Source organism: Schistocerca americana, chromosome 2, assembly GCF_021461395.2.
Source record: "Schistocerca americana isolate TAMUIC-IGC-003095 chromosome 2, iqSchAmer2.1, whole genome shotgun sequence".
NCBI classification, from domain to species: domain Eukaryota; kingdom Metazoa; phylum Arthropoda; class Insecta; order Orthoptera; family Acrididae; genus Schistocerca; species Schistocerca americana.
Window position 1 is genome coordinate 343,050,011 of NC_060120.1, and position 26,397 is coordinate 343,076,407.

Below are 26,397 nucleotides of genomic sequence, written 5' to 3' on the forward strand. Positions count from 1 at the left end.
CATACTGCGAATTTTATCTCAGCACAAATGGCACCCATACAAAATTCAGCTTCTCCAACACCTGAACGAGGATGACCCAGACCGTCGGGTACAGTTCGCAGAATGGGTGACACAGCAGTTGCAGATAAACCCACGTTTCTCCTATCAGGTGCTGTTCAGTGATGAAGCCAATTTCTTTATCAATGGTGAAGTGAACAAGCAGAATCACAGATACTGGTCCGACACTAATCCACACTGCATTGATGCTTCCAAAACGGTCGACTCACAAAAAGTGATGGTCTGGTGTGGTTTGTGGGGTACCAAAGTCGTTTGACCATTTTTTATTGATGTTACGTTAACAGCCAACGGTTATCTAAGGCTATTCAATGAAGAAGTGTTTCCTTCGTTGTTAACGGAGGATGGGACATTTCCGGAATTCTTCCAGCATGATGGAGCCCCACCACATTATGGGCACAATGTTCGAGCATACCTGGATGTGCAGTTTCCCCAAAAGTGGATTGCTCGTAGGGGAGCTGTGGAGTGGCCACCACGTTCACCAGATTTGACTCCTTTGGATTTTTATCTTTGGGGTCCTGTCAAAGCACTGCGTTACTCTGTGAAAATACGGGGTTTACATCATCTAAAGCAGCGCATTGTTGATGCGTGTGGTCAAATTCAGCCAGATGTGTTGGTCAAAGTTCATCAGGACTGGGTTCGGAGGATGGCATTAACAATTCAACATAATGGACAACATATCGAGCCATTACTATGACTGTTGGTGGTCTCACGGGACTGTGTAACATCGGCGTAATGTCTCTTCAGCACATAACACACATGCTGCCGAGCGTCCCACCGCTGCCACATGTAACTGGCTATAACCCGAGAATGAATAAAGCTATGTTTAAAATAACAACGGCATTGTTTTTCTGGCGAAATTCTCTATCGGTTTGATATGACACATGACCACATTCCCATTTGAAATTTCGGAGTTGAATCCAAGATGGCGGCTTTCAAGATGGCCGCCATGTTGGTGGCATAGCCTATAGTTTCCCCCTTTTGGACCACTCTGTATATATATATATATATATATATAATGTATCAAATTATATAGCTTTCGAAATGTGGTGCTACAGAAGAATGCTGAAGATTAGATAGATTAGATGGGTAGATCACATAACTAATGAGGAAGTATTGAATAGGATTGGGGAAAAGAGAAGTTTGTGGCACAACTTGACTAGAAGAAGGGATCGGTTGGTAGGACAGAAGGATGTAGGTTGCAGTAGGTACTGTATATATATATATACATATATTTCGTCATTCTGAAAGGCACACAGGATCACTAAAAGCGTGCACCTATACTTGGGAACCATTTCCACCCCTACATGCAGTTCAGTGTTCCTCGACACGATGGCATCTACCAGCAGGATAATGCAACGTGTCACACAACTCGCATTGTACGTATGTGGTTCAATCTGTGGGTCCACCTCGATCGGCCTATTCACGGCATGGAGCCTCAACCTAGCGCAGCTGTCCAAGGCTCTGGAGAAGGCATGGCTCCACATCGCTGCCGGTACCTTCCAGAAACTTACTGACTTCGTACGTGTGTCGGAGCGATCCACACTGCAAAAAGTAATTATTCAGGATTTTGGCATATGCAGTCCTCACTTAATGCTATTTCTTGAAACTTTGTAAATAGGTTTCCGCCATATGGTTGGCGTCTATCGTTAACCATCTGCTAGTTCACGGTTTTTAGCACCTCCGTGGCGATCTGCATTTGGTCAAAATAATATGTGACCATTCGTGAAGCCCTTGTTTGTATGCGTTCAATATCTGCTGGTATCCTATATTTTTCGGACCCCACGCAGTTGACCAGTATTTTGGATCAGGTCGTACAAGTGTTATGTATGCAATCTCCCGTGTAAACTTATTGCATTTTCCCAGTATCCTAGCAATTAATCCAAATCTACCACGCCCTTTACCTACGACTGAACCTATGGGTCATTCCATTTTACACACCACGCAATATTACATCCAGGTTTTTCTATGAGCTGATTGGTTTAAAGTATGACTCATTAGCATTTTACTCATAGGATACTACGTTTTTAGATCTGCAAAGTGTACACTTGTATATTTCTGAACATGTATCGCAAATTGTCAGTCTCTGTACCACTTCAAAATCTCTTCAAGATCTGATTTTTTTGGAGCTTTTTACTTACAGTACTTCTGAACTGTGATTTATTTTCAAAGAATATTCTTAATATTTTTATTTTATTTACTAGCGATTCATCAAGAACATTAACACATTTAATCACACTATGTAAACATGCAAGTAGTTGCCAGAGAGTAACTGATGAAATCATAAACAAATTCCTTTTAACAAATGGGAATTTTATTCACTTTAATAGTGCCTAAAAGCATTTTTAAAAGAAACAGATTTAAAGTTATAATCAAAAAGCACCCTCTAAATATCAAAGTTACAATTTATTCATAGGCAGAAAGAAACAAGTTTTGACTGTATGAGCTTTCGGGCAGAGAACCTTGCCACTCCCTTTTCACACGGCCGTAGTTACGGCCGCTGACAACAGCCTCTGAAAGACTACACTGGTGCAAACCTGCCACACACCACATTACTTTAAACTAAGAGTTTTAACAATTTACACAAGCACACAAACTATGCACCCTCCCGTAGGAGGGATCGAAATGGTACAAAACACTAACAATTAAAATATTAACCTTGCCACCGAAGGTGCAACTTCAATTTAACTTCTAAGAAAAGTCTTACGGTGAAAGGGTGGCAACTTTATATACTAGAATGGTCTTTTAAATAAAAGCCCATGAAATGCAATCTTATATAAAATAATACAAAGTTGGCCAAACAATAGTTACGATGCTCTACAGTACACACATACCGCCTCTCAAGATCATAGGCAATAATATCAAAGTTTCCAAAGATCAAAACATATTTCAGGTATTAGGCCGTTACAAAAAATGGTTCAAATGGCTCTGAGCATTATGGGACTTAACATCTGAGGTCATCAGTCCCCTAGAACTTAGAACTACTTAAACCTAACTAACCTAAGGACATCACACACATCCATGCCTGAGGCAGGATTCGAACCTTGCGACCGTAGCGGTCGCGCGGTTCCAGACTGAAGCGCCTAGAACCGCTCGGCCACTCAGGCCGGCAGGCCGTTACACTCCAAGCAATAAATTCGTTAACACACCAAATCCGACAAACATGACAGAGGCAGCTATTAACGTACGGCAGATTGATAGGGAGATTACCGAACAATCCGAACCGCAGGTTGCTCTAACCCGCCCCTACTCCACAAGGGAAAAACGGACCACCCAATTTATAAACAACCACCTTCCCACGGGTGGGCATACGGAGAAGAATGGTGGGACGACCCCACAGCAAAACGGCTGGTGACCTTACCAAGAAAACAAGTAGACTTTAACAAGAGTAAATCAGACAACATATCACCAATCTAACTTCTAATAAACTGCGATTTCTCGAGAAGACCTGGCGCGGCACCCCCAAATCGTTCTCCCGAACCGTCCTCTGCCAGCCGCTTCAACGGACGCAGGAAGGCGCGCCAATCTCCCGTCTCACGGCGTCGCAACCGGCCAGACCGATGTCGTGGGTTGACTCCTGTTGCTCTCGTGTCGACCGCAGAGTCATTACCCGGGCGTGGGAAGCGAGAACGCTACCGCATGACCACGAGCTGCGGACCCTTTCTTAGGTGCGATTTCAAATTTCACCCTTTTTCACTGCACTTCCGCAACAGGAATGTAATGTTGAATCAACACTGTGTCTACAACTACATGGCGAGCCTAGAGGTCTTTTGGATTAGGCTGCAACGTCTTCAGCACGACTCTGAAAAGTCCTTCCTCGAGTGCTTTTCGGTCTGGAGCTCACCAACACGGTACCCATGGCGCAGGCAAGGCTGCCGAATGATGAAATTCCTTCAGGGGAACATAAAAATTCTCTGTATGTAGAGCGGCACCATGTTGTAAAACAGCTGTCACAGGATGATATCTCGGTCACTGTTGCACTTGACTACCGGTGCACCTACTCATGTGCTGTCTTGTCCAATGTCCACTTATATTTTGTTGTAACGCCTCTACGGGGAGTGACCTTAAGTCACAATTTTAAAAATTGATATGACTTGTCTCTTATGGTGGGAAAATGGAAACTGTATTGGTTTCCTGTGGTAGGAGGACAGGTGGCCAGCTGTCTATTGCCTCATACAGTAGTAACCGTAATTGGCAGGTTTCGGCAAAAAGAGTAAAGTTTCTTGTACTCCTCTTAGGAAGTACGGTGGCAGTTTCTCGCTGGTAATGCTTCCATCTCAGGTTGAAAGTGTCGCATGTTGGCTTTTATGCCGAGTAATATTTGATTTATGACTGTTGGAAATCCGCTCTCCATGGTCCCTCTTACACTGTATCGTGTCTTTTCTTCAGCGACTCGTGCTTGTCTTTATATCGTTAATCTCCAAATATCGATGGCACACACATACAAATCTTTACAGATAAATGACTCTGACTGGTGCTAGAACAGATACATCCCCTTATTTTAAAACCGTTACAGCTATTCGAACTGGGATATTGCCCTTGTTACATTCCAGAAAAAACCGTTCGACCCTGTACCATACAATTCACCGATGACGAAGATACGTGCTGTGTCGTCCGAACAAGACACAGTCAGGGTAAAAACACCACAGGCGCAAAGATGCGAGCTGGTGACAGTGCCGTAGAGACTCCCCACTTGCGCGAGTTCCACCAGCGCCAGCGGCGGCGCTGAGGATGAAGATATCGACTTCGCTTCGAACAACTGCCGGCCGAGTACAATCCGCCAGTGACCAGAAGATAATGTACAGAAACCTACTCGGAAGACAGAAGAGCAGCATTTGGTTATAGATCATCGTCCAGGGCTGACTTAGACAGGGAACGTCGAATAGTGAACGCTCAGAAGTGAACACAGTTGTTGTAAATTGCATTTGATACGTACTGTGAAGTTTATCTATACATGCAGTGTTGCAGGCTTAATCATTCAACAAGGCATAAAGATAATTAAACCTTTTCAACTCGTTTGTGTGACTTCGTTACTAATTTGTTGAAGTTTTTTAGAACCTTCGTACTGTTATCCTGTTACTTGATCCTGGGGCATAACTGAGTAATAGCGTCAGGAAGAAACTGTCTTAGTGGTGTACTGCACCAGAAACCGTTTCACGAACTCATCAACTCGGCCTCCACAGCAATAACGATGATGCATTTACAAAATTGGCGACGAGGGTATACAGAAGTAAGAGCATGAAACTGTCTGATCAAACATATCTGGACAGCTGTTATTGGGCATTAATATGAGGTGTGTCCACTCTTCGCCTTTATGACTTCTCGAACTCTGATGACGATACGTCCAATGAAGCGTCTGATGTCTGGAGGAATGGCGGCCGTTCTACATCAAGAGCCGAAACCAGAGGAGTCTGGAGAGAAGCTGACGTTATACTTCAGCCCAATGCTGTTCAGTTGCGATTCAGCCTGACTTCTGGGTAGGCCAGTTCATTTCAGATGTGTTATTGTTTACAAACCATTGCCCCATGCACTACATGATCATAAGTGCCCGGACACCTGGCTGAAAATGACGTACAAGTTCGTGGCGACCTCCATCGGTAATGCTGGAATTCAATATGCTGCTGGCCCACCCTTAGCCTTGATGACAGCTTTCTCTCTCGCAGGCATACGTTCAATCAAGTGCCGGAAGGTTTCTAGGGGAATGGCAGCCCATTCCTCAAGGAGTGTTGCACTGAGGAGAGGTATCGATGTCAGTCGGTGAGGCCTGGCACGAAGTCAGCGTTCCAAAACATCCCAAAGGTGTTCTATAGGATTCAGGTAAGGACTTTGTGCAGGCCAGTCCATTACAGGGATGTTATTGTCGTGTAACCACTCCGCCACAGGCCGTGCATTATAAACAGGTGTTCGATTGTGTTTAAAGATGCAGTAGCCGTCCCCGAATTGATCTTCAACAGTGGGAAGCAAGAAGGTGCTTGAAACATCAATGTAGGCCTGTGCTGTGATACCGCCATGCAAAACAAGAAGGGGTGGAAGCCCCCTACATGAAAAACAGACCACACCAAAACACCATCGCCTCCGAATTTTACACGCTGGCAGATGACGTTCACCGGGAATTCGTCATACCCATACCCTGCCATTTTCTCGCCACGTTGTGTACCGAGATTCGTCACTCCACACAACGTTTTTCCACTGTTCAATCGTCCAATGTTTACGCTTCTTACACCAAGCGAGGTGTCGTTTGGCATTTACAGGCGTCATGTGTGGGTTATGAGCAGCCGCTCGACCTAGAAATCCACGTTTTCTCACATCCGACCTAACTGTCATAGTACTTGCAGTGGATCCTGATGCAGTTTGGTATTCCTGTGCGATGGTATGGATAGACGCGATCGGCCTGTACGCTTTTGTGCTGTACGTGTCTCCTCATGTTTCCACTTTGCTGTCTCATCGGAAACAGTGGACCTAGGGATGTTTAGGAGTGCGGAAACCTCGCGTACAGACATATGACACAAGTGACACCCGATCGCCTGACCACGTTCGAAGTCCGTGAGATCCGCGGAGCGCCCCACCCTGCTCTCTCACGATGTTAATGACAACTGAGGTCACTGATATGGAGTACCTTGGCAGTAGGTGGTAGCACAATGCACCTAATTTGAAAAACGTATGGTTTTGGGAGTGTCCGGATACTTTTGATCTCATAGTGTATGTGATTCACTTGAAGGATTTTTAACTAATAATATCTGGTTCATTGTAATGGATGGCGAACGTTCATTATAAACGAGAGCAGCATAATTTCTGCCAACAACCACGAAACCCTGTTAAATGTAATGGTATTCGAGGTAGACTGTGTGATGCTTTCAATGTATATCTCTTCGAATACAATTTAAGATAAGACATGTTACAGCACATATGAAGACAAATGGTACTTTTTTCCAATTAACTTGAACTTCGGCAACCAGCGACATTTTTTAAGGCTTCATTTGTACCAAGATGCGTTTCGCTTTTTATTCCATATTTATGTGGCGCAATACATTTGTATTCTCATTATTTATGTCGATTGTATTTTGAACGCTGCCGCGGTCCTGCGTTCCCGAGTTGTGTGTTTATATTTAACTAGCGTAGCGCTCTCTGCTTCGCTTACGTAGACTGTATGGCCTGCAGAGACCTTTTTTGCTTTTTTAATAGAATTTTTATGTTGTTCAGTAATTCAAACACCTTCTAAGCTTTTCACGCTAATTAAGGCGATATGAACATGGTCTTCTACAAATTTACTTCTGACCAAAAAGTGATTCTGGTAGCTGGTGTACAAAGTTTTTGTTAATCATGCCTTTTGCGTGCGTGTGGAGATACTTCCATAGCAACTTCCAACAAATATTTCTTTATATCTAACCGAGCAAGTGGAATTATAAATTTAGCTTTAAAATTTTTTAATGTAACAAAATATTTTCTTAAAAATGTTCATCCTCTATTGCACTCTCTTAGGGGTTGAATTTCCAGAAACATTGAAACATGTATTATTTTTATCTCCACCCGTGAAGTCAAATACCAATTGTCATAGATGTAGTCTAAAAACCCTTTATTTGTTCTTTAGAAATTATTTATTTTAAAAAAGAATTCACCCACAATTGAATCCCCTTAGTGGTTGAATTTCCAGAAATGCTGAAACACGCATTGTTTATTTTCTGACTGAGAAACAAAATACCAGTCTTCGAGTTCTAGCTTCAAAATTCCCTTGATGGCGACATACTTCCAAAAAGCCTTTCATCTCCTATTTCACATCCTTAGAAGTGGAATTTCGGACAATCCCTTCTTAAACGATGCCCACAGTATAAGATCCACACCCTATCCTTAGAAATGAGGCTGGGCGATGATGAGTCACTGAATCAGTCTAAATTCCGAGAACAGTGAAACATGTTTTTTATCTCTGACCGAGAACCTAAACACCAATTTTCAAATTCAGCTTAAAAAATGCTTTCGAAATGAAATATTTTCATAAAACGTTTCACCCCCTTAGGGGTTGAATTTCCAAAAACGGTGAGATACGTATGTTCTATTTCTAACAGAAAAGCCAAATACAAATTTTCACAGATTTAGCTTCAAAAATGTTTTCATAGTAAATATTTTCTTAAAAATTCTTGTACGCTATTTCACCCCCTGGGGGATTCAATTTCCAAAAACATTCAAACATATGTTTTTTATTTGTAACCAATGTTCATAGCTGCAGCTTTAAAAGTACTTTAGTAGCTCTTTAATAATATACATTTTCAAAAAATATTTCACCCACTATTGCACGAAATTCTGAAACACATATTACTTTTTTATGATCGAGAAACCAAATACTAATTTTCGTAGGTCTAGCTTCAAAATTGCCTTTAATACCGATATTTTGCAAAAAAAAATCCTTCATCCCCTATTTCACCTCCTTAGGTTTGGAACTTCGAAGAATCCCTTCTTAAACGACGCCCATACTAGATAAGATCCACACCTTCTCCAAATTTCAAGTTTCTGTCCTTAGCATTTTGGTCTGGGTGATGATGAATCAGTCAGTCAATCAGGACATTACCTTTTATACATAGAGATTAATTGTTACAAGGAAACTGCAAGTTAGACTTAGGTGTAATTTCCAGCCTAAACAAACACCTAAGTCGTCCACGTGGCTAATGCTGTGCAACATCGGTGAAGCTAAAAGGATGTCTGTTACGCATATAAATAGAAAAAAATGAACTAGAAGTTACAGAATAGAAGTAACTGCCGCGAATTATTAATTAAACATAAATGTATAGTACAAGAACGTCGTATCTAAGCGAATTATGTTGTGCAGCCAAGCTGCAGCATTTAAAATGCAGTCTACATAAACGACGAAGAAATTGCTGTATTACACCAACTGAAGATGGGGCGAAAATTCGAAATGCGGCTTCGTGTAAATAAAGCCGTATAAAACGTATCTGCTTGCTATCGTTCTTCAAGCAGTATAATCCTGCAGCCGCGGAGCTCAAACATCATTATGATGAATAACCTATCATGTATTCTTATTTTCATACACGAATGGAACAGAAAAAATAATCCGTCATGTTGGTACTAAGTATCTTACACATGCTCTTTGAAAAAGCCGCGCGCAGTATCGCAGGGAAGGGGGGAGGGAGGTGGGGGTCTTAGAGCTCGGTTCCTATTTGAGCCGGGAATGTGGGTAAAACGTTTTTGGCTTGGCCCGAACGAGCGGCCATTTGTATAGCCATTCGAATATCTGTGATACTGAAGTTATGTTACAGTATTTTAAATATGGCTTAAACAACGAACCAAAGCTAGCACCCAGGCGTTCTGTGTAAATCGATTTTAATTGGGCTGAAATAATGCTCATCTAATGGCACCATTTGCGTACGAACCGTTTGGATTTTACCCGCCAAAACTGTAAGCCTCGTTAGGAATTTATGTGCGAAAACAATCACCCTTAAATAAACCAGGACTGGAGCGAGACTGATGGTTGCAATTTGTTCCATCATTGTATGGGATATTGAAACCATCTGAAAAGAAACTGGCTTCTTTTGGCTTTTACTTGCAGAAAACCACGGTTTTCTGGGAGGTTTCTGAAGCGCGCTACTTCTGTTCAAAATGGTTCAAATGGCTCTGAGCACTATGGGACTTAACATCCGTGGTCATCAGTCCCCTAGAACTTAGAACTAATTAAACCTAACTAACCTAAGGACATCACACACATCCATCCCCGAGGCAGGATTCGAACCTGCGACCGTAGCGCTACTTCTGTACTTTAAACTTGTACGAATCGGTTTAAACTTTGTATAAAGTCAAAACTAAATAATTTTTACCGAATAATCTTTATCTGCTGAGGAGATACGGTGATTTAAAGTCGAGCTATATGTAGTTACGTAAAATGCGTTCTTAAGTGAACTGTGTGCGCAGAAACGGTACAAAACGAATCAAATACATCAAAAACCGCATTCTTACAATAAAATTGAAAACCGACTTTCAAAAATCTAGCTTCATTCAGATTTTACGCGGAAAAACTAATTTTTTGTGAGTTTTTTACGTGCGAGACTTCTATGTTTACAACTTGCGAGAATCAGTTCAAGGTTTGTAACGAAATAGAAAAGTGCATGGTTCAAATGGCTCTGAGCACTATGGGACTTAACAGCTGAGGTCGCCCGCATCTCGTGGTAACGTTCTCGCTTCCCACGCCCGGGTTCCCGGGTTCGATTCCCGGCGGGGTCAGGGATTTTCTCTGCCTCGTGATGGCTGGGTGTTGTGTGCTGTCCTTAGGTTAGTTAGGTTTAAGTAGTTCTAAGTTCTAGGGGACTGATGACCAGAGATGTTAAGTCCCATAGTGCTCAGAGCCATTTGAGCCAGCTGAGATCATCAGTCCCCTAGAACTTAGAACTACTTAAACCTAACTAACCGAAGGACATCACACACATCCATCCCCGATGCAGGATTCGAACCTGCGACCGTAGCGGTCGCACGGTTCCAGACTGAAGCACCTAGAACCACTCGGCCACTGCGGCCGGCAGAAGTACATGGAATTGCTGGTCGACCTGTTGTTTCGTGAAAGCTTTATCCGTTGCCACGATATAAGCAACATGGTTCGAAAGGCATTAAAAAACCAAGGCTATACCTCATCAGTCGTCATCTGAGATAACAGAAATCTACATTGGTTGCCAAGCTATGGCGGAGTTATTCAAAATTTAGTTAGGGTAAAAAATTTTGGGAGCCAGAATTAAAAATGATACAATCGCAGAAGAAAAGCGAATATGGCCTCGGCAGAGGTAGGAACCTAAAAGAGGGAGCTAGCCTTTCGTCTTATCTGGCTGCTACAAAGATGTTTAAACCAAAACATACTGATACATTAGCGCTTTCTTACGAGTTAACCCTACTTTCCCAAAACAGTGAGCTCTCTCAGACGTACCACTCGTCTCATAGTTGGTGAGCGGTGCAAGAACAAATATACGCAAAATTATGACTACCAAAAACAGTCTTGTTCACAATTTATTTATTACGGTGACTGCTTTCAACGACTACTGTGGTCATCTTCAGGCCAATGAGTAAGAACCTCCTTCTGGTAGTGATTTACCACCAGAAGGAGGTTCTTGCTTATTGTTCTGGAGATGACCACAGTAGTGGTCGATACCGGTCCCTGTAATAAATAAATTGTGATCAAGACTGTTTTTGGTAGTAAATATTTGTAACACATTGATCACTGTTCACTCCCACAATGTATTCAAAAATACAAAATTATGTGCTTCTAGAGAGTGGGATGCATCTACAATAAGAAGTATCTGAGAGTAGAGGCCATCTGTAATTAGAAGTTTAACAGAGTGGTGATATATGCATCATCAACTCCAATGCCAAATTGCCTCATATTGCATGACATGACAAATGCCATGTTAGATGACATGACGGGATGTGTCATGTTATATATCACGTGTCTTGTTACTTTGCTTGGCACGATGTGTCATATTAACGACATGGGTACTAATGCTAAAAAGTCAAGATATATTGATATATCTTTCAAGTTAAAACATAAGTCGAAATGTCTGCCCAGGATATATTCACATTTTTTTTTTTGAAGCTACGATAGGGACATTTTTCATTCTGGCTCGTAGTTGATCAACGTACAGTTAAATTACCCTAAAGCAACAGCAGGCTGATGCACGGGGCTCTGTAAAAGGAAAGGACCGTTGCTGGTATTCCGTTGTGGGCAAGGGCCGGCGGGGAAAACTAGGGGATTCGCTTCGCCCCCTCGTAATCGGCTGCTCCCTCGTGCTCCTCCGTGGCCGTTGTTTTTATTTACCCTCGTTAAGCATGCGGCACGAACCGCGAGCCACTGGCGTTCGGCGGGCGAGTTCGCTCGTTAGGCGGAACAATGGCGCCCCCTGCGCGCTGGCTGTGCACACGGCCACAAGTGTCCCTCGCGTCGCACTACAACTCGCACGTCGGTCTGTGCGTGACGCTGCGACCTCTCGACGCGGCATTTTAAATCCCAGTTGGCGGGCGAACTGAGGTCCGGGACTGCAAAAACAACAGTCACTGTTAACCATTACCAATTGTCCTTTGTGGCTCTAAAAATGTTTATAGAAATTTCTCTTTCTGTTGCAAACCGTCTCACTGTAGCACTCGTGCTGAGCAATGAAATTTTCTGCTTGCAGCTGTCACAAGATTTGCACACTCAATCCATAACGTGACAGCTTGGCTCAACAGGACTGGTGTCAGCATCTCTTGGTGCAAATGCTTCAAATGGCTCTGAGCACCATGAGACTCAACTGCTGAGGTCATTAGTCCCCTAGAACTTAGAACTAGTTAAACCTAACTAACCTAAGGACATCACACACATCCATGCCTGAGGCAGGATTCGAACCTGTGACCGTAGCGGTCTCGCGGTTCCAGACTGCAGCACCTAGAACTGCACGGCCACTTTGGCCGGCCCTCTTGGTGCATAGCAATGCCAAACCCTGAAACCCTGTCTAAAATATGCAAATGTCTCTAGATTTTAAAGGAAGAAGTACTACAAGAGGTATTCAACTTAAGTTACAATTTGGAGATTAAAATCTGAAAAATAATAATGAAGGACTAAATACAGGGTGGCGCACGAAATGTATTACCATTTTGTTTTTGAATATAAACTTTATTGTCAATACAATCTGAAAGGAACATATACTACAATGGAGAGCCGTCCATGGAGATTTGTTCTAACACAGCACATGCTCAATATGTCCACCATTTCTTCAAAGAAAATGGGTCCAATAAGTCCGTGACTGGAAATGGTTCCCCACGCTGTAATCCTCGGAGCATAATGTTGTCGTTCATGAAGCACTTGTGGGTTTTAAGTGGCCCAAAAGAGTACATTTTGTTTGTTTTAACCACACCGTCTAAATGAAAATGCACCTCGTCTGAAAACCAAACGTTGTTGAGTTTCTTCCCTACCCTCCGACCACTGAGCAAACAGTAGTCTCTGCTGCTTGTGTTCTTCAGTGAGCTTCTGCGCACAGGTCATCTTGTATGGGTACATATGGAGGTAGCTTTTAAGAATGCGTTGAACGGAGCGTCTGGATATTCCCAGTTGCACTGCTGCCTTTCTACACGATTTCCCGGGACTTCTCTGTACAGTAACTCGTACTGCTTCAATATTCTCCGGCGACCAAAGAAGCTTAGGCCGAGGTCGCTTCGCTTCCAATACTGTTCCTTCCTGTACAAATTTATCGTACAACCTGTGGATGGTCTTGCTGCAAGGGACCCATCGTGTGTTAAACTGTTGTCGAAAACGCCTCTGAGTGACAACAAGGCTTTTCGTTTCATGAAAAAGTAACACAATTGCCGATCGTTGCTGTGTCGTCAGTCTTCCATTGTCAGCCATTGCTGCTTACTAGTCTCCTAGCGGCAGTATCGTGAATTACACGTCATTTCGTAACTCATTTGTTTTTCCAAGCTCTGCTGGTACTGCAGTAGAGATCACAGCGGGATATCTAATGTGCGCCGTAAATTGTGAAAGAAACAATTGGTAACACATTTCGTGCGCCAACCTGTACATAGCGGACAAGAAGTATATAGCTACAAATTTTTTATAATATTTCATGTATAGGGGTTAGAGAGTTAAGCTACAAATTTCAGAAATTTAAATATATAATCACCTCTGTTATATCCTAGCCAGTAATGCCACCCGAGCCCGCTGCCAAAAGGTTGGCAGCATCAAAGTCCGGACGCCGTCCGCATAAGCAGCGCCAGCGAGACAGGAAATCGCCGCAAGTCTGCGCGCGCCACCGCTGGCTTCTGGGTTCTTAAGCGCTGGAGTTGCTAGTCAGTTGTGTGTTCATCGCAGCAGAGTTGTTGTTTGTCGTCAGACGACGCTGACCTAGCCGCTCCGACTCGAACTAGACAGATTTCTGTAGACACAGAGTTCACTACTGTGTTTCTGTATCTTCGTTAATAAAGATAAGTACCGACTTTTATTTAATCAGAGTGTTTGGGTTTTCATCTTTCTGTTCACTGTTCCAGCGGACCGGTCGGCCCGCTATTAAACGTGTGGCGGTGACTTCGTAAGCCGTTTCTAAAGCGAATTGCTTGTCGCTACGAACACCGCCACAAAACTGGCGACGAGAACTTCCGAACTCGTGTGCAGGGCTGGTTCAACTTGTTTCTGGTTATACTAATTATAGCGATAAAATTTTGGGGGCTGGTTTAATTTGTGTTCACTATGTCTGCCGAATTACAACAGTTGATCTTGTTACAGAGTCAGCAAATACAAAGTCTGGTGGAAGCAATCGCCAAACAAGCGGCTAATCCTCCAACACAAAAGGAACAAGCACAGGCAGCACCACCTTTCCGTGCTTTTGATGCATCAAGAGAAGAATGGCGAGAATATTTCGCGCAGTTGCAGGCGCACATGACAGTCTACAAAATCACAGGTACTGAGCGGCAGCTTTATTTAATTTCCACTGCAGGCGTGGAAGTCTATCGACTACTTTGTAAGTTGTTCCCGGAATCCCAGCCAGAAGCTTTAGACTATGACGTTGTTGTTAACAAGCTTGCTGAGTATTTCGAGTCGCGAGTTCATGTGGCAGCAGCCAGATTCAAGTTCTTCAGATTAAAGAAACTGCCACATCAATCTAATAAACAGTGGTTAACAGATTTACGGGGCCTCACCCGTCAGTGCCGATTTAATTGTGTGTGTGGAGCTTCCTACAGTGATGTCATGTTACGAGACGCTATTACTCAAAACATTGCAGATTCTCGTATTCGTGCTGCTATCTTAAAGTTGCCTGACCCGTCATTAGAGACTGTGATGAACATCATTGAAGCCCAAGATACTTTTGACTATGCTGAGTGTGAGTTAGATCAGCCATGTATTTCTCAAATTGCCTGTGCTAAGCAAGTTATGTCACGCCCGCGGCCCCACCGGCAGAGTCAGACTGTAAACACTAGCCGGCCGCGTCATGTTAAACACATTCGTCAGCCGCGTGTGCAAAATGATAGAGTTAAGTCTTGCCCTAAGTGTGTTCTTGCTCAGCCTCGTGAACGTTGCCCGTTAAGAAACGCTGTTTGTCACTTTTGTCAAAGGAAAGGACACATCCAGACTGTTTGTTTGCGTAAACGCAAGAACAATTCTAGTGCTGCCCAGCCCATGGATATTCATGTTCTTCAAAGCCATCCCGCCCAGAAGGTCGCGTTTAAAGAGTCTTCCACGGTTCGTGTGGGTAATAAACTTGTTCGCAATAAGCCACCCACCCAGCCCTCTGCTATGCGACCCAAGCGTAATTCAAACGCTGTAAAAAGTAATGTACAGACTGCAAGTGAAGCGGGAGTTGTTGTTCCACCCGCCCAACCCACGAGTTGTCGTAAGCAGGGAACACGCGCTAACCGCGCTGATTTTGTGTCTTCCGCCTCCACTGCACCGATCCAGAGACAGTGTAATAAACTATTTGTGAAGCTACGCATCCAGGATAAGACCTTCAATTTTCAATTAGACACTGGTGCGTGTGTGACTCTCATAAATAGTGCTACGTATGCGGCTATCGGCCGCCCTAAACTTTCAGCGGCAAAACATTCTTTGGCTACTTATAGTGGAGAGCAAATTCCTGTGTTAGGTGTATGTAGCGTGCCAGCCACATTCCGTGGCAATACAAAAACAGTTTCATTCACAGTGCTCCGCGCTACAGACAGTGTAAACATTTTCGGATTAGACTGTTTTGACTTGTTTGGCCTGTCTATCCAAGACAATGTGTTGCAAATTAATTCTGTTGTTGTTCCTCAAGACAGCATAACCGATTTGTGTAAACGATACAGTGACATATTTAAAGACGAACTAGGTTGTGCTGCGAACTTTGCCGCTCATATTACGTTAAAAGATAATGCTCAGCCTCGATTTTGTCGTGCTCGTCCAGTGCCTCACGCCCTCCGGGCATCTGTAGAAGATGAACTTCGTCGTTGGCAAAACAACGGTGTTATTCAACCAGTTTCAGCGAGCCAGTGGGCTTCTCCCTTAGTTATTATAAAGAAACCGTCTGGCAAGTTACGTTTGTGTGCTGATTTTAAGTCGACAGTTAATCCTCAGACTGTCATTGATTCTTTTCCTTTGCCTAGACCGGACGAGCTGATGGATAAGTTAGGGGAAGCTCGGTTCTTTTCCAAAATTGATCTCCGTGAAGCATATTTGCAATTGCCCCTCGACGAGCAATCACAACAGTATTTTGTCATAAACACGTCGTTGGGGTTGTTCCGTTTTCTGCGTTTGCCTTTTGGTTGTGCGTCAGCTCCAGCTGTTTTTCAGCGTTTTTTGTCACAACTTCTGGCTAATGTGCCATCGTGTTGCAACTATTTAGACGATATTGTTGTGTCCGGTCGGACGCCTGCTGAACATTTCCGTAATTTGGAGTGTTTGTTTACAGTGTTGTCTCAGGCAGGCCTACGTTGCAACATCGATAAATGTTCATTTTTCCTTACGGAGATGGAGTATCTGGGACATGTTATTAATGCTCAAGGCATTCATCCCTCCCAGTCACATTTAGCAGCTATTCGTGATTTGCCCGCCCCTCGCAATCTGCATGAATTGCAAGCAGTTCTTGGCAAATTGACATATTATATTAGGTTTATACCAAATGCATCACAGATTGCTGCACCGTTGCATCGTCTCCGCCGTAAGAATGTTCCGTTTGTGTGGTCAGCTGATTGCCAATCAGCCTTTCAGCAGCTTAAAGAGGCTTTATTGAATGATCGTTGTCTGGTCCATTACGACCCAAACAAGCCTCTAGTGTTAGCTTGCGATGCCTCTTCTTTCGGCCTCGGTGCTGTGTTGTCTCACCGAGTCGGTAACACCGAACGTCCTATTGCGTTCGCATGCTAAACAAAGCTCAGTGTAATTATAGCCAATTGGACAAGGAAGCGTTGGCTCTCGTGTTCGGTGTCACAAAATTCCACCACTACCTCTATGGTAGACCATTCTATTTAGTAACAGATCACAAGCCTCTGACGTCACTGTTTCATCCGTCTAAACCAGTTCCTCAGCGGACAGCTCAGAGACTACAACGTTGGGCTCTTTTGTTATCACAATACCAGTATGAGATACTGTATCGCCCTACAGCTCAGCATGCAAACGCTGACGCGCTTTCTAGATTGCCGATTGCTGCGGATGATGTCTTCGATTCCTCTGAAGACTCTTGCCATCAGATTGACGCCGAGGAGCATCAATCCCTCCGGGATTTTCCGATTGATTATCGTCAGGTGGCACGTGAGACAGCTACGGATCCTCATCTGAGTTTACTATTACGTTTTGTTCAACGTGGTTGGCCGTCCAAGGCAAAGGACATATCGGATCCTGTGGTTCGTCGCTATTATCCGCAACGTCATCTGTTGTCTTTTTCGCACGGAGTTTTGCTGTTACGCACCGAGAATGACCAGCTTCGTGTAGTGGTTCCCCAAGTGCTCCAATCCAAGGTCCTCGACTTGTTGCATCAAGGTCATTGGGGAGTGGTCCGCACCAAGCAGCTTGCCCGCCGTCATTGTACATGGATCGGCATTGATAAGCAGATTACGCAGATGTCTACAGATTGTTCGACGTGTGCCGAACACCAAGCTGCTCCGCCTCAACGCTATTTTGAGTGGGCACGCCCTGCCGGTCCCTGGCAGCGAGTACATATTGATTTCGCTGGTCCATATTGGAATTCTCGTTGGCTCATCGTGATAGATGCATTTAGTAATTTTCCGTTTGTTGTGCCCATGCAGTCTACAACGTCTGCACAAACTATACAGGCGTTGACTTCAATTTTTTGTATTGAGGGTCTTCCAGAAGTTTTAGTGTCTGACAATGGTCCACAATTTACCTCTGCTGAATTTGAAAGTTTTTGTTCTGCCAATGGCATTCGCCATGTTCTTACTCCGCCGTTCCACCCTCAATCGAATGGTGCAGCGGAACGTTTTGTACGCACATTCAAGGATCATATGGATCGCCTTCGTGCTACGCACTCTCGTCAGCAGGCCCTCATCACGTTCCTGTCGTCGTACCGGACCACGCCACGCGACGGCCCTTCGCCTGCGGAGCTTCTCCACGGCCGTCGTCATCGCACCCTATTACGGTTGTTGCACCCCCCGGATCGACCCGCCGCTTCTGAGCATCGCACGCGTTTTCAGCGCAACGACGCCGTTTTTTTCAGAGTTTATCACGGTCGCCGTCGTTGGGAACGTGGTACCGTGATAAGTGTCCAGGGTCGCTGTTTTTATACTGTTCAAGGTGCTACTGGGGTGCACAGGAGGCATCAGAACCAGTTGCGCCGCGCTGGCCGCCCGGATTCTGCCGCTCGTTCTTTGTCCACAGATTTGGTCCGCGGCGGGTTCCAGCTGCGCCTTTCGACTTCGCTGCCGCCCCCAGGGCAGCAGCAGCAGCCGTCGCCGCTACCACGCCGACAGCCCGTCCCGTTGATGCCTCCCGCGCAGCTTCATCCGGGAGCGCCCCAGGTGGTCGCTCCGGCGCCTGCGGTCCCTCTTCAGTCGCCACCGCCTTCGGAGCTGATGGACGTCGACCCCTCAGCCGGGCCGCCGTCCCAAGCGGTGGCTGTGCAGCCTGTCCTGCAGCCGCTTTCTCTGTTCACCCCCAAGGAGTCTGACACCGCAGCGCCTTGTCCGGCGCCCACTCAGCAGTCGTCGACGCAGCGTCAGGAGACGCTGCCTCTCTTCGTGGGACCCGACGCCCCGTCGCGTCCTGTACCAGAAGCTGCGCCCGTGGTCACAGGCGTGCACCCTGACCTCGGTTTTCAGTCGGTGTTTCCCGAGGCCCCGCGCAGCCAATGCTGGGGTGCGGACCGGGGACTGCCACCGACAACAGTCTCCGCCCCGGTCTCTTCTGCTACGCTTGCGGCCAGACCCCTCCCCCGCCGTCGACGCTCGCCACGTCATTATTCAACGACGGTGCGGCGATTTGGGGGGGGGGGGAGGAGTGTTATATCCTAGCCAGTAATGCCACCCGAGCCCGCTGCCAAAAGGTTGGCAGCATCAAAGTCTGGACGCCGTCCGCATAAGCAGCGCCAGCGAGACAGGAAATCGCCGCAAGTCTGCGCGCGCCACCGCTGGCTTCTGGTTTCTTAAGCGCTGGAGTCGCGAGCGCTAGGACAGTTCGGTATTCGCCGCTCAGTTGTATACTCGCCACCGAATTGTGTACTTGCTAGTCAGTTGTGTGTTCATCGCAGCAGAGTTGTTGTTTGTCGTCAGCCGACGCTGACCTAGCCGCTCCGACTCGAACTAGGCAGATTTCTGTAGACACGGAGTTCACTACTGTGTTTCTGTATCATCTTTAATAAAGATAAGTACCGACTTTTATTTAATCAGAGTGTTTGGGTTTTCATCTTTCTGTTCACTGTTCCAGCGGACCGGTCGGCCCGCTATTAAAAGTGTGGCGGTGACTTCGTATGCCGTTTCTAAAGCGAATTGCTTGTCGCTACGAACACCGCCACAAAAACCTCAAATAGCGTTACGGTGTTCTAGCAGTTAAGACATAAATTAGTAATAAAAACAAAGACAACAATATTAACGTTATGGTGTAGTCTGTCTGTAAACAAATAGCAAGCAGTCCTTGTGGTGGAGAAAGTGATCTTTGCTGGTAGGTAGCCTAGATAATTAAGAAACAGTTTTTAATCCAGTAATGCAGTGCAGCGTGGTTCGAGTTAAAAAATGGTTCAAATGGCTCTGAGCACTATGGGACTTAACATCTGTGGTCATCAGTCCCCTAGAACTTAGAACTACTTAAACTCAACTAACCTAAGGACATCACACACATCCATGCCTGAGGCAGGATTCGAACCTGCGACCGTAGCAGTCGCGCGGTTCCGGACTGAGTGCCTAGAACCGCTAGACCACCGCGGCCGGCTCGAGTTACATATATTCTGTCAACGTGCATTTCCTGCATTAGTTATCTGAGTTACAAATTTTCTGTATTCTGTGCATTGTTAGCGCATTTAGAGGAAAGTAAACACTCCCATCCCGCTTCCGAGAACTGCACACCCGCTCTTTAAAAGGCGCACTGCAGAAGGGCCGGTTGGATAGACAAAGTGAGGACTCACCTGCTCGCTCTTCAGTCTACAGATTATATGACGTGCGACGCGGTATAAAATGGGGCAAGAGACAGCAAGAATTTGGTTCTAAAAATCGATGAATGTAATAAGAATTAAAAAAAAAAACAGGAAATAATCAAGTATGCAGTATGCCATACATAAATTTCGGAAATTATGGGCTAAAGTTTCGTTCAAATAATTGGAATCAATACTACATGCTTTAACACACAAGGATATATATTTCTCAATGTAGCCAAATAAACAATTTTTCATCAACTTAATAAGTGAATAAAACATAGTTTCATATACTAATGTTTTGTTAAAAGTTATGATTAACATTTTTTTATGAAATTCGAAACTGTCAACTGTTAATAATTATACTATATACCTCCACTATCATTATATCATTTATTTAAATACAGGTCAGTTTTATCATCACTAGTATCATAAAAAGATGTTACCAGAGTATGAAATTTGTGGTAAACGATATATTATTAGATTATATTTTATAGCTTCAAACTAATATTAATTCTTCTCGATATGTCGAATATCCTGCTGAAATTGGGTTTTTAAATTTCCTCTTGCAGAAAAAAATTATAAATTCTTCAACTACGACACCGGTTAGCCTTCTCTTAGTGGCCAATCTTTTAATGGAAGATTTTGAGGAGCGAGCACTTGCCTCACCCACTTTTAAACCAACAGTATTTTGGCGATATGTTTATGATAGTTTTATAGTTTGGCTTCATGGTTTGGATCGTCTGTAAGAGTTTCTACAACATCTGAATTCCATACACGAAAACATAAAATTAACTATGGAGTTGGTGAAAGAGGGTTACCTGCCGTTTTTAGACATGTTGGTGCGACGTAAGAGCAATGGCATACTTACTCATTCTGTATATAGAAAGCCCAATCACACAGACCTTCACTTGCAAGCCGCTATTTGCCACCATCCGGCACAAACTCTGGGTGTTTTGAAGACATTGATTCACCGAGCCCGTCATCTCTGACACCGATAGTTTGCAAACGGAACTGGAGCACCTGCAGACTGTATTTCTGAAGAATGGATATTCGTCCCAGCAAGCGGAGGGAGCCCTGCAGATCTGTAAACGACGGAGCAAAGGAGAGGAAGAGGCCTTCAAAACGACCGCCCATTTATCATATATTGGTATCATTTCAGCGCAAATATGCAGAATACTAAGAAAATATAAAGTGAAAACAATATTTGGCCCTCCTGAAAAAATTTCGTCGCTGTTGGGTTCTGTCAAAGACGACCTAGAGTTGCGCACGGCTGGTTTTTACAGGATTCCGTGTGAATCTTACATAGGGCAAACGACGCTTACTGTGCAGAATCGCATTGTAGAACATCAGCGGCGTACTCGCCTTCAGCCTTGTAAGTCTGCCATCGCCGAACACTGTATTTCCGCTGGTCATGCCATGAATTACAATGAGACAAAATCGTGCCCATACGTTTAACTTTTGGAAGTCTGTTATTAATGAATCCGTGAAAATACGACTGTCTGGCAGTGAGTATCTTATTAATTGAGACGCCGGTTTTCACTTGAATTCGGCATGGAATCCAATCGTTGAAAAACTTCGTCCTCCATAGCCGGTGTAGTTCTGTGATGGAACCGCGGGAAGACAATCGAATTGATATCGATGCGGCGAGTTTTCACCACGGAAGGCACGAGGCGCAGCAGAATCGAACGTGCTCAAGTAGCGCACGAGCAACGCCAAGCGAATACACCACGCATGTGCTGGCTGGGCCGTAGATACAAGAGCTCAATGCGTTTTCGCCAGTATCGCCTGAAGATGGCCAGAAGTCTCTGCGCCGAAATAATGTCGCAGTAAGTTACAAACATTCGGCAGTTCTCCCGAAATTTTGTGGAACAATGAACCTAATTTTCGGCTTCAGTCGTTACGCTGTTATAGGGTTCAGTCACGTACCATGAGCGATATGGTTGGTTAAATTCTGTAGGATTAATGATGTTGACAAAACCAGAGGATTATAGTTGAAAATGTATACCGAAAAATATTCACACCTGTATCAATGGTGGCCTAATATAAATTGCAGATTAAAATGGAAAAAGCAGCAGTTAGAACGTAATTAAAGTATGTAGAGCGAGTAGAGCATCGAATACAGAAACATGTGTAAGCATAGTTCGTTTAACTGCACATCAATTTACCAAAATCAACAGCAAACTCTCAAACAGTTTTCTACTGTCAATCATGACATAAACTAAAGTGTGTTGTCCTAACTAACCATTGTAAAAATGTTTAACGAATATATCACACACGAATATTAACATCAACTGCAGCAAAAAATAACAGTTTACAGCTGCTTCAACTTCTGTAAAAAGAAGTTAAAGTTTGTAATGTCATTCAAAACCAATCACCAAAACACATTCAAAAAGTCTAAGTACAGTTAAAAGCTGAAGTATGTTACTTGCACTCACAAAAATATTCCAAAGTCAGTGAAAAGTTAAAGAATGTAATTCACGCTCGTAAAATTATTCCAACAAAAAGTTAAAAGTTCGTACTTCACGCAGCTGCTAGGCTGAACTTTACTCTCGGCCAACGCACCGACAGTGCCCGACCAAAGCTTAATGACCACCAACCAGCAAAAGACCAAAGACCACGCACATCCTACAGTTCATCCTCAAATACTTAACCCATTACGTGCTTAAATAACGACCACCATTCAAATTTATATCAATTTGGACATACATATAGGATACTGGAGTACTCTTCAAATTATTGCAATCTTTTTGTGACCTTTTATTGAAAACCAACACAGTATGAAACAAGTTATTAACAAAATTCAGAAAGAATACCTGTATACAGTTTTTCAATAGGATAAAAATGTTTAAATTTATAAATATGTATGACTAGTTTGAAGAATGAGTCTCCTCCTGCTCTTTAGATGGATTATACATTACAGTTCGCACCTCCATGGCGGTTTTTTACTATTTTTAATAGTGGCCAATCACATAGCTACTCAGTCAAAACATGTTAAACAAAAACGTAATTGTTGTATAGCATTGTTGGCTAGTATGTCCCACGAGGTCGGTTCAGCTGCCGCTAGAAAGGGTGTTCTCCCTCCACACACAATGGCCTCTTCTTTTGTGGGAAACTTCCTACATTCGAGTCGAGCCTCATTAGAGTGGCGTACGTTAGTGACCTTGGCTATGGAGGCGGGTAACATATCAAATGGTAAACTGAGGAAACTTATTCACCAGCAAGATTAGGTCACTCTAGGAGACTCATGTTGCCTTCATACTATGTGTAACTGTGGAAGATTTATAGTACTGGCACATCTGCACATAAACTTTTAATAAACTCTTCTGTATCTCTTTGTACACATGCATGATTTGAAAATTATTGTGGTAATTACTGATGTCGTCAGATTTCATTTTACACTCCAGATGATCAGATCGCTCCAGTGGTTCAGTTGCTATTAATAATAGAATCTATTGGAATTAAAACAATTCTAACGTTCTTAATACACGGTCCAGTCACATTGTGACCACCTGTCAGAAGTCAGAATAACCACCTTGGCAACGTGGACTTGCAGCTAGAGTCAGTGAGGTTCTGGAAGGCACCAAAAGGGATGTGGAGCCACGCCCACACCAGTGCTGTCGCCAGCTGTGCAAGATCCCACAGCTGAAGATCCGTGGCGTGAAGAGCGTGATCGAGGTAGTCCCACAGATTCTCGATTGGGTAAAATCTGGGGGGTTTGGTGGCCAGTGGAGTAAGGTAAACTCACCCTGGTGCTCTACAAACTGTGCTGCGAGCGGTGTGACACGTTGCGTTGTCCTGCTGGCAGATGCCATAGTGTGAAGAGAAACAAAACGCATGTAGGTATCGGACATGGTCCCCAAGGATAGACGCATATGTTTTTTGGTCCATTGTGTCTTTCAGAATGACGAGATCACCTAGCGAAAGTCACGAAATCCCACAGACCACAATACACCCACCTCCGGCCTGGGCCCTCCCGACGATTATTGCGGTGCTGTATACGCCAAATCTGTCAGATAGAGCATGAAACGTGATTCATCTGAAAAGGCCACCTGTCGCCCCTCAGTGGACGTCCAGTTGTGGCATTGGCTTGCAAATTCCGGCCTTCATCGCCGATCAGTAGTCAGCTTGGGTGCATGAACCGGGTGCATGCTGCAGAGGTTCGTACGCAGCAAAGTCCGCTGAACAGGCGTTTTAAGACACTATTGGTAGCCCATTGGTTCATCTGGGTGGTCAGTTGTTCAACAGCTGCACATCTATTCGCCCGTACACATCTCCGCAGCCGTCGTTCACACCTGTCATCGATGTCCCATGGTGCACCATACTTGCCTCAGCGCCAGTTTTCGATAGCGCCTTTTGCCATGCACGGTATACTTCAACAGCGGCACGCTAGCAGTTTACAAACTTAGCCGTGTCGAAAATGCTTTCACCCTTGGTCTGAAAGCCAATGGTCACGCCCTTTTGGACGTCAGAGAAATCGTTCCGTTTTCGCATTACGATAACGACTGCGCTGAGCGCGTCCCACAGACACGCTTTATATAGCGTCCACTGTTAGTGGTTATTGTGCGTTGAAGTCGAACATAGGCTGCGGGTACATTAATGTCTCTGGAACGCGTATTTATTCCAGAATTATGTTGAAATTGCAATGAGCTCGTGCTATAGCTGTGACTACTTTGGTGTACGCGTACTTGGTCTTTGTGTATCTTGTTTGTCGGTTCTGCAATGTAGTTTCGTTGAAGATATAAAATTAAACTTTTATATCGTACATCTTAGCTGCCATTGAGTCTTCCCGACTCTTCAGCCAAGCGTGCACGCTCGAACCTCTGGGAAAACTCCGCAGTTGGTGTTCAGACACCAAACTACCGCCGGCCTGTGTGGCCGAGCGGTTCTAGGCGCTTCAGTCCGGAATCGCGCTACTGCTATGGTCACAGGCTCGAATCCTGTATCGGGCATGAATGTGTGTGATGCCCTTAGGTTAGTAAGGTTTAAGTGGTTCCAAGTCTAGGGGACTGATGACCTCAGATGTTAAGTCCCATAGTGCTTAGAGCCATTTGAACCAGACTACCTGCGTTCCCCGCCCGATCGGTTAGCCACAGTGTGCTGTCGATGCAGTACCCATTGCATCTCGCTCTGCAATCCGGGTTCTTGTAATGCTACGAGTTCTTACAGTAAGGTCAAAACAGAATGAAAATCTATCTTGCATCACTGTTTCAGTGATACAGAATGGCGTTTTATTTTGTTTTTGGCGCCACAGCAAGAGATAGTTGATCTGAATAATTCACACATTAACTGATGACGGCTGGTTAAACGATACTGGTACCCAGCAGCACACGATAGTTCTGAAATGTGACTTTTTTCAGGTGGTTATTAATGTCTGTTTACGCTTCTTACATCAGAGATCATCAGTCACTCAGTGCCATCCAGTCACCCGCTGCACCTCTTCATCTCCATAGGTACTGTAAAGGATGGTGTGAGAGAATCTTTCTGTCTTTGTCCGTACTGTGACAGCAGCAATCTTGATCTGTGCCTTCTCCTGTATCCCCTTGCTGCAGGGGACCTCCCCATGGCCGGAGGTCGCGTGTTGAATCCAGAGTGGACCGGCACCGCGTGACTCTCCGTATCTACCGAGTCTCTCGGATCGTTCTGATTTGCAGATTAGTACTACCGCGACCCTGCTATTCCAGTAGCATAAGGAGAGCGGGTTGATTTAGATGAGGATGTGTCTGCCACGTCTTTCTGTACACTGTATCACGAGTGCTGTCTACATTGTGCCAGACTTAAATGTGGTACGGAATATACTGAACATCTGATTTCCGTGGGCCGAATTAGTCGTCACCGAGCACTAGCCACGACCTCTTACGCAAACCACTCGCAGAAAGTGAACACTGAATGCTATATTATACGGAGTGCCATATTCGCTTGTTTGCCTTTTTCAGATACGCTGACCTGCATCTAAAACGTCTACGTCTATTATACTCCACAATACACGTTATTGGTGGAGGTTACTTTGCGCACTACTGTCATTTTCCCACTTTTGTGTTAGAGTTGCGAATAGTCGAGTGAAGAACGTTTGCTAATAAACCTCCGTGTGAGCTCAAATCTGTCAAATATTACCTTCATTTTATTTTCACGAGATATACTGAAACGTCCCCTTTGAAGAATTATGAATGACTGCGCTGGTAAACTTCTACTACGTTATTTGGTTTTCAAACAGCTGAGCAAAACTCAACGTACTCAAACAGTTTTCTTTTTACTTATTCTGATCATCACTAAACTGACACACAATATT

At 44.4% G+C, this 26,397-nt stretch overlaps 1 protein-coding gene across 1 annotated transcript in view; it reads left to right on the forward strand.

Moving 5' to 3' along the window:
- Positions 1-26,053, forward strand: part of LOC124594001 (uncharacterized protein C6orf132 homolog) — a 66,920-nt gene extending 40,867 nt beyond the window's left edge. Inside the window, exons 4-5 of the mRNA XM_047132353.1 lie at positions 18,365-18,780; positions 26,045-26,053. Coding sequence (XP_046988309.1) covers positions 18,365-18,780; positions 26,045-26,053 — 425 coding nt within the window. The remainder of the gene's footprint in view (positions 1-18,364; positions 18,781-26,044) is intronic.
- The last annotated feature ends 344 nt before the right edge of the window (positions 26,054-26,397 follow it).